The sequence below is a fragment of the Leucoraja erinacea genome, chromosome 11 (genome assembly GCF_028641065.1).
Source record: "Leucoraja erinacea ecotype New England chromosome 11, Leri_hhj_1, whole genome shotgun sequence".
Taxonomy (NCBI): domain Eukaryota; kingdom Metazoa; phylum Chordata; class Chondrichthyes; order Rajiformes; family Rajidae; genus Leucoraja; species Leucoraja erinaceus.
In genome coordinates, this window is record NC_073387.1 from 59,109,904 (window position 1) to 59,125,207 (window position 15,304).

The following is a 15,304-nucleotide window of genomic DNA, read 5'->3' on the forward strand; positions in this document are numbered from 1 at the left end:
AGCAGAACTGTTTGCCCAGACTGAAGCATCTAGTTGGCAAAATGCATTGAAGTTTGGAACTTGCGTCTCCACATTCCGAGGAGCAGCCAACAAAAGAAGTCGAGATTATTCTCCACAAGGTCTTTGTCAAGCAGCTTTTGGTTGGGTTCATCTATCAACCATTACCACGTTTTAGTTGCATGCAAGATTTTAATTGTGGAACTAAAGAAAAAACCCAACATCATTTAAAAATACCGACACGCAACATCTCTGGAGAGAAGGAATCGGTGACGTTTCGGGTCAAGACCTTCCAGTCTGAAGAAGGGTCTCGGCCCGAAAAGTCACCCATTCCTTCTCTGCAGGAAACATGTTCCCGATTTTGGGGGAGTCCAGAACCAGGGGCCACAGTTTAAGAATAAGGGGTAAGCCATTTAGAACAGAGACAAGGAAACACTTTTTCTCACAGAGAGTTGTGAGATTGTGGAATTCTCTGCCTCAGAGGGCGGTGGAGGCCGGTTCTCTGGATCCTTTCAAGAGAGAGCTAGATAGGGCTCTTAAAGATAGCGGAGTCAGGGAATATGGGGAGAAGGCAGGAACGGGGTACTGATTGAGGAAGATCAGCCATGATCACATTGAATAGCGGCGCTGGCTCGAAGGGCCGAATGGCCTACTCCTGCACCTATTGTCTAATGTCCAGAGATGCTGCCTGAGTTATTCCAGCATTTTGAGTCTATCTTTGGTTTAAACTAGCATCTGCACTTGCTTCCTACAGACTTTAAACAGTGACTGCAAATCCTTTTAGCCTACTTCTAAATGCTTTGTGATGTTCTAGTTGTGAGTGATGCTGTTATTGAGGAATGGAACAGAGGCCTCTACATGACACAATCACAAAGTGCTGGAGGAAGAGCGAAGGCAATGGACTGACAATGTGTTGATTTGGGACCTTCCTATAGTCTCTTGTGTCTCCATATTACTGCTCCACTGCTATCCCCTACGTATGCCTACTTTGAAGAAGTTCTTCTCCTCTCAGGCCCACAAGTCCAGGCAACATCCTAGAGATCTCTTCTTTGTATCTTTTCCCACATGATGGCATCCGTCCAATAATTGGGACACCAGAATTATCAAACACATTGATTTAAAGAATGAAAGCACAAAACAAATGCGTCGAATGCAATAAAAACAATCTCTAAAAATCAAGGATTCAGTCAGAAATAAAATCAACTGCTATGAAAGTGAAGGAAAAGATAGTTCAGCTGGTTGAATATCTACTGCAGATTTTGTTGGGTATTATTTTGTTATGTCTGACACTCTAGCTGGATCCAGTGCGTGGTGAATTCCAGAAACAGTCCATTAATCTTCACTTTTATGCAACCTTTCATTTCATCATCTTGTAACAAAACTGAAGATTACTTTCATTCCCAAATTGAATGGAATACATTTTCTCAGCCAAGTATGAACACATACAAGGAATTTGCCCTGGTGCTTTGCTCGCAAGTGACAACACGATATACAGTGGACAATTAAAAATTAAAACATTATAATTTAAAACATGTGAAGAATGAAATAAAATACCAGAGCACAATGAGGCTACAGACTTTTGGTTATTGAGTGGGGCTACTGCTCGTCGAAAAAAAGCTGTTTTATGTCTGGCAGTGGCGGCTTTGACAGTCCGGAGTTGCCTTCCAGAGGGAAGTGATTCAAAGAGTTTGTGGCTAGGGTGAGAGGGGTCAGAGATGATCTTACCCACTCGCTTACTTCCACATTAGTTTGCCCACTACACTAAAGCTGCTGGTGAATCCCACCTCTCCGTCCTCATCCTCCTGCATTACTCCAGAGGCGATCGATTTCACACCAAGACATAACACCTTGCCTTTTAATAAGATTCATTCCAGCCTCCCAGACTCAAATGTTAATAACCTGGCTTAGTTTGGATTTCCTGCAGATTTGGTTTGTCTGTGCGGTATCCATAACAAACGTCTCGGGTTATCTCAGTTCACACCTCGACTTTCCCCACTGATCCCGACTTTAAGTAGACTTGTCTTGGTCGCATGACCAGGATCTTTCATCACTCCTTCTCTTCCAATTTGTAATTGGACCTTTTAGCTTTCCACACAATCACAGATTGCTCCCGTCTCATCCGAACCCCCTACTCGTTCATTATTTACAGTCCTGATAAAATGTTAGCAATGTGAAATGCCAACTCCCAGGAGGCTGACTGACCAGCTGAGTATTTTTGGAGCATTTTGTTTTTGATTTCCAGAACCTGCAGTTTTCTAATTCACTTGACATTACCTGTGATTTTTTGAACAGAGTCCAATATCAGGGTGGTTACAGCTCTGGGATCTTCTCCAAGCTTAATACAATTCCGGATTTTGAACAGCAAGTCCAAACTGACCAAAAGCTTGTTTCCAATGTTAAATAAACCTGGAAAAATTCAACATCAAATGAAACCGCACATAAAAAAAGGGAAATGTTAATAGACATAGCAACAATAGAGTGTGTTTGTTAATGGCACAGCAATGCCTGTGGATTTGTTTCTACTTGAACTTGAATTGAAGCTACAATTTACAAAGACACACTGTCATTGAAATCAAGATGGCTTTATATTAAAACATTCAGAACAAATCTAAAACAGACATAAAGTAATTAAACACAATTGCAAATCCTTAGTGAGTCAGTTGTCAATACAATTACTGAGTGATCAAACTTTAATGGAATGTTTGAGGAGGAACTGCAGATGCTGAAAAAAAATCGGGTAGATAAAAATGCTGAAGAAACTTCCGCCCCCAACCACCCCCACATCAGTCTGATGAAGGGTCTCGACCAGAAACGTCACCTATTTCCTTCACTCCATAGATGCTGCCTGACCCGCTGACTTTCTCCAGCATTTTTATCTACCTCAAACTTTAATGGAAGATACATTTTTACCTTTACTCCACGTTTCTAACAGAATTGTCTAATTGTTATGGAATAGAGTAAGAAAGTGTTCCACTGTGTAAACTTTCTCCACACACTGGAAAATTACATTCACAGACCTATCCTTTCCTTTCATGGCCATCTTCTGAAAACTGCGTGGGTAGGGATTAACTCAGACAAGAGGCCCACGCAAACTTTAAAATAAAAGCCGATCTCATAAAAAACAAAATTAAAGGAATGATCTCACCTCAAAATGTAATAAAGTAGAACAGCAGGCAGCCTGTAATGTCGGGTTTGTTAATGTGCTACATGGCATACACTTGGAATCAGCAAACCATCTCCAAGCATAACTGCTTCGTGTAAGCATGGCAACAATTATCATTTATAGTTACATAATCCTTCTGTTCTACCGCATTCTTTTCTTTTCTGGTTCTTGCTAAGAATTAACTACCTCGGTATAATCCAGAATTTAGTTGGTTGGTTGAATCAGATTGAATTCAGTTGAGCTGATGCAGAGGTTGAGACCTGATGGTATAGTTATGAGAGGCAACTTGCGGTCGGGTGTACAGTCAGATACGCTGTCCCCAAAGAGTGGCAAGCATAGATTTAAGGTGAGAGGGGTAGAGATGTGCATGGTCAGTGTTGTTTTTACACAGAGGGTGGTGGGTGCCTGCAACATATTGCCAGGGCTGGTGGTGGAGGCGGATATTGTGGCGTTTAGATCGGCACATGGATATGCAGAGAATGGATCACGTGTAGACAAGCATTAGCTTAACTTGCCATTGTGTTTAGCACAGACACTGTGGGCCGAAGGGCCTGTTGGGGTGCTGTACTGTTGTAAGTTCTATGAATGCCTGTTGGAGCACACTAACTCACCTGAGTTGATGTCGGTGAAGTTATGCAGTGCGAGGCAGTGTGGATTCATGCAGACTTTGGTCTGGACTATGACCACCTGGAACTGGCTTTCTGTCAGCAGCCAGCACTCCTCAGGGCTTGCCGCTGAACTACAACACAAACACAAGCACACGTCAGAAACATTCGGAGACACATTTCTGTTTTGCAATAAAAATTCCGACATTCGGCATTGGAGTGATTAACACGCTATCACCATTGGCTACATTCTCTGCAAATGTCGTGTTGGAAATTCCTCCCTCGTCTTCACAAGCCACCAAACTGCACAACTGCCAAAGAACATCAAGCCTGTCCCACTTAAACTAAAACATGTGCTTCACTGGGCCCAGTGGCACTTCATTCAGCCTCACAACTGATATCCTAACGGCATCAACACTGAACTCGGAGAGGGAGGGGGGAGAGGGGAGAGAGGGGAGAGGGGGAGGGGGGGGAGAGGGGAGAGGGGGAGAGAGGGGGGAGGGAGGGGGGGGAGGGGGGGGGAGAGGGGGAGGGAGAGGGGGGGAGGGGAGGGAGAGGGAGGGGGAGAGGGAGAGGGGGAGGGAGGGAGGGAGGGATAGGGGGAGGGGGGGGGGGAGAGGGAGAGGGAGGGGGAGAGGAGAGGGGGAGAGATAGAGGGAGAGGAGAGGGAGAGGGGGAGAGGGGGGAGAGGGGGGGGAGAGGGGAGAGAGGAGGGAGGGGGGGAGGCCGAGGGGGAGAGGGAGGGAGGGGCGAGGGAGAGGGGAGGGGGGGGAGAGGGGGGGGGGGAGGGGGGGAGAGGAGGAGGGGAGGGAGGGGGAGGGGGAGGGGAGAGGGGAGGGGGAGGGGGAGGGGGAGGGGGAGGGTGGGGGGGGGGGGGGAGGGGAGGGGGGGGGGGGGGAGGGGGGGGGGAAGGGGAGGGGGGAGGGGGAGGGGGGGCAGCTGCATTTTGAGAGGCTGTGGATGGGTCCAAGGGAGGGGGAGGGGGAATACACTTTTACTGGGGGAGTTCAGAGGGGGAAGTGGGATACAGTTATACCGAGCAGGGGGCAGATGAGGGGAGAAGAAATGAACTTTAATAGGGAGAGAACAGGAGGGGGGAGGCTAAAGCCAATACAAAGCTTACGAGGGGAGAGGGTGTCTACTCAAAATTATTGCAGGGGGATTTGGAAGGGGGCTAGTGGGGAGGGGAGGGTATGCAGCTGGGCGAAGGGGAGGGGGAGGGGGAGAGGGACCTATTGATGGGGATGGGAAAGGGGAGGGATAGGGAGGGAGGGGGGAGGGGGAGGGGGATTCATTGATACACAGGGGATATCCATTGGGAGGGGGAGGGGTAGGGGTAGGGGGAGGGTGAGGGGGAGGGGGAGGGGGTGGGGGGGGGGGGACCTGGGAGGGGGGGGAGGGGGGAGGGGGGAGGGGGGAGGGGGAGGGGGGGGGGGGGGGAGGGAGGGGGAGGGGGAGAGGGAGGGGAAGAGGGAAAGGAAGAGGAGGAAGAGGGAGGAAGGGTTAGAGTGGGAGGGGGATGGGGGGGCAGGGGGAGGTAGGCGGAGAGGGAGAGGGGGAGGGGGAGAGGGAGGGGGAGCCCTTCCTTGGACTTCGTTACTTTCTCGTAGACTTGTGTTAGATGCAGAGTACAGTTAAATAACAATTGCCGTACAAATCAGCAGCTGCATTTTGAAAATGTGCTGTGGATGGAGTCCAAGAATACTCAGCAAAATACACTTTTACTGGATTGAGTTCAACAGAAGTGCATACATTTATACCGCAGGCAGACAGATGATTGAAGTAAAGAAATGAACTTTAATAGCCCCACACTATCATGCTAAAGCCAATACAAAGCTTACTGCCATCTACTGGTGTCTACTCAAATTATTGCAGAACTATTTGGAAGCGGCTAGTGTGGAAGCTGCAGTATGCAGCTGGTCGAAGGGCCGAATGGCCTACTCCTGCACCTATTGTTTGTTGTATGAGAAAGGTTAAGATAGGTGTAGAGCACAACAACCTTTAGGCATTCATTGATACACATCAGATATCCATTGACGTGGCCCAATGATTTACAAAGGTGTTCAAACATGATCAACGTAATCCCCAACATCTTAACCTTTGTCACACTGCAGCTTCCACACTAGTTTGTTTTTCAGTTAAATGACGCCCAACCTGCCCACACCGACCAACATGCCCCATCCATCTACACTAGTCCCACCTGCCTGCGTTAGGCCTCTACCCCTCCAAGCCTGTCCTATCCACGTACCTGTCTAAATGTTTCCTAAACTACCTCCTCCGTCAGCTCATTCACACACCTACCGACCTTTGGTGTAAAAACATTACCCCTCAGGTTTCTATTCAATCCTCGTCCCCCCCTCACCTTAAAATATATCATCATAAATGTACAAGACATTTGGACAGATACATGGATACGAGAGGTTTAGAGGGACAGGTGCTAAACGCGGGCAGGTGGCACAAGCGTAGGTGAAGCAGCTCGGTCACCACGGGCAAGTTGGGCCAAAGGGACTGTTGTTGCTGCGTGGCTCTGTAAATTAACTGTTGCATTGTGGCTTGCAATCACTTGTAGAGATAAATGGAGATAAATAACCCTGGGCAGCATAAAGGGGCTGTCCCACTTGGGCCACCTAATTGGCAAGTTTAGAAGAGTTTGAAAAAATGTCATGTTGAAGACCTCCTTCGACTATATTGAAGACTATCTACCACTACCTTCGACTGCCCTCGATTACCTACGACCAGCATGGCGACCTACTACGACTAAACCTACAAGCAAAAAATGTATCAATTTTTTCCATGTGCAGGAACCAGAGATGGACTTGCCCCTTTCATTAAGATCACAACTAATGTGAAAGCAGAGTGGCTGCTTTGTGTGTTTTCCAACAGCTAAACGCACTCTAGAGATACAGCGCAGAAACAGCCCCTGCGACCCACCGAGACCGCATCGTCCATCGATCACCCGTACACTAGTTCTATCCTACGCATCGGGGATAAGGTACAGATGACCATTAACCCACAAACCTGTCTGTACCTCTTTGGAATATGGGTGGAAACCGGAGCACCCGGAGAGAACCCACGTGGTCACAACGTATAAACTCCGTACAAACAGATCCCGTAGTCAGGGTCAAACCCAGTCCCTGGTGCTGTGAGTCAGGCATCATCTCTACCGCTGTGTCAGGCATCAACTCTACCGCTGTGTGTCAGGCATCAACTCTACCGCTGTGTCAGGCATCAACTCTACCGCTGTGTCAGGCATCAACTCTACCGCTGTGTCAGGCATCAACTCTACCGCTGTGTCAGGCATCAACTCTACCGCTGTGTCAGGCATCAACTCTACCGCTGTGTCAGGCATCAACTCTACCGCTGTGTCAGGCATCAACTCTACCGCTGTGTCAGGCATCAACTCTACTGCTGTGTCAGGCATCAACTCTACCGCTGTGTCAGGCATCAACTCTACCGCTGTGTCAGCATCAACTCTACCGCTGTGTCAGGCATCAACTCTACCGCTGTGTCAGGCATCAACTCTACCGCTGTGTCAGGCATCAACTCTACCGCTGTGTCAGGCATCAACTCTACCGCTGTGTCAGGCATCAACTCTACCGCTGTGTCAGGCATCAACTCTACCGCTGTGTCAGGCATCAACTCTACTGCTGTGTGAGGCATCAACTCTACCGCTGTGTGTCAGGCATCAACTCTACCGCTGTGTGTCAGGCATCAACTCTACCGCTGTGTCAGGCATCATCTCTACCGCTGTGTCAGGCATCATCTCTACCGCTGTGTGTCAGGCATCATCTCTACCGCTGTGTGTCAGGCATCAACTCTACCGCTGTGTCAGGCATCAACTCTACTGCTGCACCCACCAATGCCTTCAATATTGCACACAACAAAGGCTGATTTATTAATTTCCTCCCTTTGCCAATAACTGAAGTATTCCAAATTAATGGAAAGGCCATTTTCAAAAGCCTGGTTTTATTAAATATTTTTTGATATCCATAAATCTTTTATTTCAGTTTCAGCTGGGAAGAAACTGTCCCTGAATTTAGAGGTGTGCATTTTCACACTTCTGTACCTTTTGCCTGATAGGAGAGGGGAGAAGAGGGAGTGGCCAGGGTGTGGCTGGTCATTCATTATGCTGCTGGCCTTGCCGAGGCAGCGTGAGGTGTAAATGGAGTCAATGGAAGGGAGGTTGGTTTGTGTGTGTGATGGTCTGGGCTGCGTCCACAATTCACTGTAATTTCTTGTGGTCTTGTGGTCTTGTGGTCTTGGATGGAGCTGTTCCCAAACCAAGCTGTGAGGCATCCTGATAAAATGCTATCTACGGTGCACCTGTAGAAGTTGGTGAGAGTTGTAGGGTACATGTTGAACTTCCCAAGCCTTCCAAGGAAGTGGAGGCGTTGGTGTGCTTTCTTGGTCGTTGCTTCAATATGGATGATCCAGGAGAAGTTGTTGGTGATATTAACTACTAGGCATTTGAAGTATTCAACCATCCCTACTTCGGCAGTGTCAATGCAAACTGGGGTATGTGTACCGCTTCACCTCCTGAAGTCATTCACTATCTCCTTTGTCTTGCTGGCATTGAGAGAAAAGTATGTTTGAGATTCCCCTCCTCCTGTGTAGTGGAGCCAGCCCTGGTCATGATCAACAACTTGTACAGTTGGCTAGAACAACTCAGTGCCGTCATTGCCTAACACATCCCAAGATATTTCATGGGAATATTATCAAATGCTGTTTGACTTGGCACCAAAAAGATAACTCAATTCTTGGCATAAATTTAGACGAGCATCTTAAAAGTGGCAGCGGGGAAATCAAGGGAAGGAATTCCAGAGCTTTGGATCCCAACACCTGGAAGTCGTGACGTGATCACATGGCCCAGTATAAAGATTAGAAGTGACTTTATCTTGGAGATTAAGCGATTATAAGCCCGCAGAAAAATAAATCAACGTGCACAACAGGCTGATCTTTTACTGTTAGAATCAACAAAGCAAATGCTTCTGATTTGCTTCAGGTACAAAATAAATCCTTTGATGAAAGCAACTTTCATTCAAATATCTCACGACTGGTGACACAAGAAAATGCAGGTGTTGGATTCTTGAGCAAGACACAAAGTACCGGAGGAACTCAGCGGGTCAAGCAGCATCTGTGGAGGGAAATGGACAGATGATCTTCTTCAGCTCGATGGATGTAGTAAAATGGAGGCAGAAGTAACTGCAGATGCAGGAATCTTGGACTGCAGTGAGTGGATTTTTGTTTTTCCGGAATTCCATGTGAACAAAGGCAGGCTTGCCATCCCTGACCCGTGCAGTTCAGTAATGGGCTAATGTTGAATATCTGGCCACTGGTGCATACAGATACATGGCCAAGATGCTGATTGTCCAAGTACTGGCTGTACTAAGGGGATCATCTGCTCTATTTACATCACCATTGTCCTGAATTGCAAAATAACATTTATTTTCTTCAACAGCCGAGCACCAGCTGCTTTACTCCCCATTTTCGTTTCAGATTTTCGGAGTGAATTGCTGGCACAAGATTGGGGTGGGGTGGTGGGGAGAGAGCCCGCTTGCCTCGACTACATGTGCATTACACTGTCAAAGCCACGTTTATCAGCACGAACAAAAAACACCAAAACGGTAAAAGGCCATCGTACTGAACGACTACCTGTGTTTCTCTGCCCACGTATTTTACACCACCTACTTGAGTATTGCCAGCACTTTCTTTTTTATACCAAAATGGATGTCTTGTCAGTTTAAATGAAATTTGGGAGCATAAAACTATCCACCCCCACCCAATCTAATTAATCGTAATGTTGTAATGGAAACATGTTATTTATCAACAAGTGGTTTGAAGAGAACATGCAGTATTTTTTTTTAAATGGTTGGAAATAGACAATTGCTTGTAGTTGCGTTGCAGACGTGGGTTTTATACTACAGGTCCACCGCCGATTTTCCGGCAGCCTTGGTTCCAGAGACTTGCCGAATTATCCGTTTTACCAGAACAAGAGGTCACGTAGCAATTCAACAATACACTCCGACCCACTAATTATATACCCCCCCCCCCCCCCCCCCGTCTCCCCATGCCTCTAAAGCACCGTGGACTGCTACAAACCTAAATAAAACAAATTACATTTACAGCAGAATGTGTATTTCTAGCCCGGGCCCTGGTTAATGAGTGGCCCTAGGATATGCCAATGAGGGCCAGATTGGGGGAAGCCCCTGGGGCCGAGTCACCACTTCACCAGCAGGACCACCCAAGAATCGCCAAACCTGCCGACATTGTGGCCAGGCAGGAGTGCCCGCTTCCCCCGACACGTGTCTCCCACACGGTGATGTCCAATGGCATCGGAACGGTCTGCGTGGACCGCCTAGATATGCATGGTCACCCTTGGAAGCCGGCTACAGGAACGGATCCACTGCCTCCGGCCAGGCCTGAACCCCACATTCAGCCACTTCAGGCACTGAAGCCCCAACGTGGTCGGGATTGGCCACCTCACCCAGCCTGAGCGCCACATTTTCACGGGGATTTCCAGTGCACTCTCGTAATTTTGCCCGGAATAAAGGAGGTGCCAGACCACCAGCTGCAGGAAAATCAGTGGTGGACCCGCATTATGGTCTGGTTACCTGGTATTACATATCTATTTGTATTATTGTTGATGGACTGTGAAGCTTCATTGTTCCCATGCCGATACATTGACTATTCTATTTCTCAGATACTTAGCTGTGATCATAGTATAATACAAAATAACCACAATGCTTTTATGAAATGCCACAGGTGCCTACTAGGCTTCAGATCCATGAAGAAGAATATTGCTTTCAAGCACTTTGCAATCTAATCACTTGTAAAACAAATGTAAAAAACCAATCGCACTAGAGTAACCTCTTATCCTGAGGGAAGCAGCTGTTCCCATTACCGTCCAATTCCCTGCAGCACTTCAGCATAAAAAAGAGATGAACAGATACAGATCTGTCTTATATTTCCAAGGCTTGCCAAATGAATGGGCTGTTTAACTACATGGCTCCTAGTTATAGAGCCACACAATACAGACCAACTTGTCCATGGTGACTAAGATGCCCCATCTACACCGGTCAACCAGCCTGCGTTTGGTCTACATCCATCAAAACCTTTCTTATCCATGTGCCTGTCCAAATGTCATTTAAATGCTGTTATTATACCTCCTCTGGCAGCTTGCTCCCTATACCCACTGCCCTCTGTGTGAAAATGTTTCCCCTCAGGTTCCTTTCCCCTCAGGTTTCCCCTCTCATCATAAATCTGTGTCCTCTGGTGCTTGATTCCCATGCTCTGTGTAAAAGACTCTCAGCATCTACCCCATCCATCCCCCCCCCAATGGTCTTGCATCCCTCTATAAAATCACTACTCATCCCCCTGCGCTCCATGGAATAAAGTCCCCGTCTCAACCTCTCCCTATAGCTCAGGCCCTTGAGTCCTGGCAACTTGCTGGTAATTCTTCTCTGAGCTCTTCCCAGTTGACCCACCCTGCAATGGTCATGGCAATGGCAGCAAAAAGGTGCTTACTTGTGTCCACCCTTGAATAGCTGGCTCTCACACAGGCCACAGACGGTGGCTGAAGCCTCATAGTAGTTGGGCCACGAGTTATGTTCCAAGGTGATGGTTTCATTCACAGCTGACAAGACCAATCGCGAGCTGTTGAGTTCCTGAATTAAACTAAAGATTTCGTGCAGCTCAGCCTCATTCTCTGGTATTTGGACGGTTCTCCTGAGCAGAACCAGCGTTGTCTGACGCTGTAATTCCTTTGACGCCTGCGTTAGCCCTTCCTCTGGAATCAGCAGGTCCAAGGAGAGGCTATTGTTTATCTGAAATTAAAGTTTAAAACAACAGGCATAAGAGATAAAAGCCGAACCAAGAGCATTCAGATGCACAACTGATCTGACATCTTTATCTTTCATTTTATTTCCGGGCTCTGCCTTGTCTCAGTGGTCACATTCCCCATAAACAACTGACTTTGAGCTCCAGCAAGCAGTTTGATACTTACTGCTCTATTTTCTTTGACCTCACTACAGGGAATAAAAAACAGCTTATTTTATATACTTTATCTTGCATTTAGGACATGCTTGATCAGCAAACACCAGAGCATTTGACTTCTTCATAGGAAGATAATATTGTTTGGTCTCTATTATAATTTTAGCCATCTTCCAACCTACCTCATTGCAGCCCATGCACTTATCTTTTTATCTGCACTTTCTCTGTAACAGTAACGCTAAATTCTATTTTTCTTTTTTACCTGCGGAACTTGTGTATGGACCAATTGGACGCGTATAGTTTACTGAAGAACAAACGCCACTTTTCACTGTATCTTGGTCAACATGACAATAATAAACCTATGGCAACTTGGACAGCAAGGTTAGAGTGAATCACACCTCGCTACATTTCAAAGTCCATTACAGATGTGATATCAATTAAAATGATCAAACATTTAAACCATACTGTTGTCAAATAAACATGCAGTAAGATAGACACAAAATGCAGGAGTAACTCAGCGGGTCAAGCAGCATGGACAGGCTAGATGCAGGAAGATTGTTCCCGATGTTGGGGAAGTCCAGAACAACGGGTCACCGTTTAAGGATAAGGGGGAAATCCTTTAAAACCGAGATGAGGAAAACATTTTTCACGCAGAGAGTGGTGAATCTGTAGAATTCTCTGCCACAGAAGGTAGTTGAGGCCAGTTCATTGGCTATATTTAAGAGGGAGTTAGATGTGGCCCTTGTGGCTAAAGGGATCCGGGGGTATGGAGAGAAGGCAGGTACAGGATACCGAGTTGGATGATCAGCCATGATCATATTGAATGGCGGTGCAGGCTCGAAGGGCCGAATGGCCTACTCCAGCACCTATTTTCTATGTTTCTATCACTGGAGAAAAGGAATAGGTGACATTTCGGGTCGAGACCCTTCTTCAGATTGATAGCCGGGGAGAGGGAAACTAGAGATATGAAAAGGCACTGTGATTAGTAAGATTACTCTTTGATGACACTTGTTGATTAGTTCGGGTGTCAGGGGTTATGGGGAGAAGGCAGGAGAATGGGGATAGATCATCCTCTGGGGAGAAACAACGTTTCAGGTTGAGACCCTTCTTCAGACTGAGACTCGAGACCCTTCTTCAAACATACAGTAAGGTTACATACATATAGATTATTGTATTGCATATACTCACAATAGGTTTTGATGGCTTGATATCCTGTTTGTCTCTTGTGAAGTCATAGCCACACTCAGGACAAATCCCTGGCTTGTACCTATTCATGTACACGTATGTACATTTGGGATTTTTACATCGCCCTTTCCCTCTGCAAGTCGCCAAACCCAGGTCCTTAAAAAGGGCACAATGAAACTTATTGCTGACAATACATATTCGAAATGTGTCATCATGTGTTAAAGATGGACGATGAGGGAACCATGGAATACAATGAGAATTACCAAAAAGTACAATTTCCAACTGAAAGTGTGAAGTTTCTAGCAAGAACCTCACATGACCGATGACAGTACACATGCATGAGATAAACAAGCATGGCCGTGCATCATGGTGTATGATCACGCCTCGTATACGCAAGTCAAGATGAACTGACAATTACTTTTCCATTGGGAACTCAAGTTCTATTTAGACATGAGGAATTGCGGGTGCTGGAATCTTGTGTGGAACACCAGGTATGGGAGTAATTCAGCAGGTCAAGCAGCATCTGTGCCAACATGGACAAGTAACGTTTGTGGTCGGGACCCTTCGTCAGACTGATTGTAGTGGGCCAGAGAAAGGTGGAAGAGAGGTGGAGGCAGGTGACAACTGGATACAGGTGAGAGGAGTTTGATCTGTTCCATCTGTGTCAGTATTGCACTTCCAATAAGAAAATAAATCCTGTTTATTCAATACCCGGGACATGAGTATTGTATGGTATTATATTGTATTCAATTTATTGCCATTGTCTCAATTAGAGACAACAAAATGAATTTCCCTTTAGTCCGTATCATAAAAATAAATAAATAATAAATAATAAAACATATTAAAAATAAAATAGAATTTTTTTTAAAAAAGCACAAACACAGAAAGTCCACGACACAACACAACACAGTGGCACCAAGGTGAGGAAGGCACCATAGTCCAGCCAGCCTCCCGTCCGATCTTCCCAGATGTTCATCCGTGGTCGGGGCCTTCCGAGCACCCGCAGTCGCCGCCCCGGGTGGCCCGATGTTCAGGCCCACTCGCTGGGCTGGTGGAACGCCGACGCCGAACCCCGACGGTGAACATCCTCCTCAGCGGCCCGGACCCCCAGATCAGCCGCCTCCCACCGGAGTCCGCAGCTCCCGAGTCCACAGGCCGAGCCGGGCAGAGTCGCAGGACCCCACGATGTTTGTCAGCGCCACCCGCGTTGGGAGCTCCGCAAACCGCAGCTCCAGGATGTCGGTGCCGCAGGCCCAGCACTCCGGGCTCCAGACGGCGACCCCCGGTAAGGCATCACCAACCCGCGATGTTTCAGCGCTGTCCATCAGCGCCGCTGCTGGAGCTCTGGTCGATCCCGGCAGGAAAGGCCACGCCAATCCAGTAGGTAGGCTGCTGTGGGGGGAGGGGGGGGGGGGGGGCGAGGACGCGACTCGAAAAATAGTCGCGTCCTCACCAGGAAGCGACTGAAGGACGGTATCCCCCACACCGTGCCCTCTTCACCCACATTAACACATTAAAAAAAACATAAAAAAACACACTTCAACATAACAAAAAAAACACAAAAACAAAAAGATACCGGGCTGAAGGTGGAGGCAGCTGGCACCAGCGCCACCGGAAGTACAATACCAGTCAGGGGACAAAACTCAGGATTTTACAGGCAATAGTTATTTTTAATATGTTTTATTATTTATTATTTATTTATTTTTATGATACTGACTTACAGAAACTTACAAAATTCTTAAGGGGTTGGACAGGCTAGATGCAGGAAAATTGTTCCCGATGTTAGGGAAGTCCAGGACAAGGGGTCACAGCTTAAGGATAAGGGGGAAATCCTTTAAAACCGAGATGAGAAGAACTTTTTTCACACAGAGAGTGGTGAATCTCTGGAACTCTCTGCCACAGAGGGTGGTTGCGGCCAGTTAATTGGCTATATTTAAGAGGGAGTTAGATGTGGCCCTTGTGGCTAAGGGGATCAGGGGGTATGGAGAGAAGGCAGGTACGGGATACTGAGTTGGATGATCAGCCATGATCGTATTGAATGGCGGTGCAGGCTCGAAGGGCCGAATGGCCTCTACTCCTGCACCTAATTTCTATGTTTCTATAGTTGTTTTTCATCAAGTAGTTAATCTCGTGAATGAATCATTTTGCACGTTAATTGCTTTCCTTTACCCAGTATACGGGTGGTCTGAAACAGATCTGTAATGGTTAACTATGAATGTGCTTGATTCCCTTCTCAGCCACGCTGCATTTTTGTGGCCAGAGTGATTAGTTTGTGACGTTTCCAGCACCATTTCTCTGGTACCTCGATAAATCTTTTTTGGATTATTTTAATGCCTGGGCTGGCTGTAAGTGGATTTTCTTTAAC

The 15,304-nt window shown here is 47.0% G+C and overlaps 1 protein-coding gene across 2 annotated transcripts in view; it reads right to left on the reverse strand.

Moving 5' to 3' along the window:
• Positions 1-15,304, reverse strand: part of hmgxb3 (HMG box domain containing 3) — an 87,032-nt gene that overhangs the window by 31,484 nt on the left and 40,244 nt on the right. For both annotated transcript variants that reach the window (XM_055643341.1, XM_055643340.1), the window contains exons 12-15: positions 12,943-13,095; positions 11,290-11,588; positions 3,772-3,899; positions 2,272-2,403 (exon numbers count right to left, since the gene is read on the reverse strand). In XM_055643341.1, the coding sequence (XP_055499316.1) occupies positions 2,272-2,403; positions 3,772-3,899; positions 11,290-11,588; positions 12,943-13,095 (712 nt within the window). The remainder of the gene's footprint in view (positions 1-2,271; positions 2,404-3,771; positions 3,900-11,289; positions 11,589-12,942; positions 13,096-15,304) is intronic.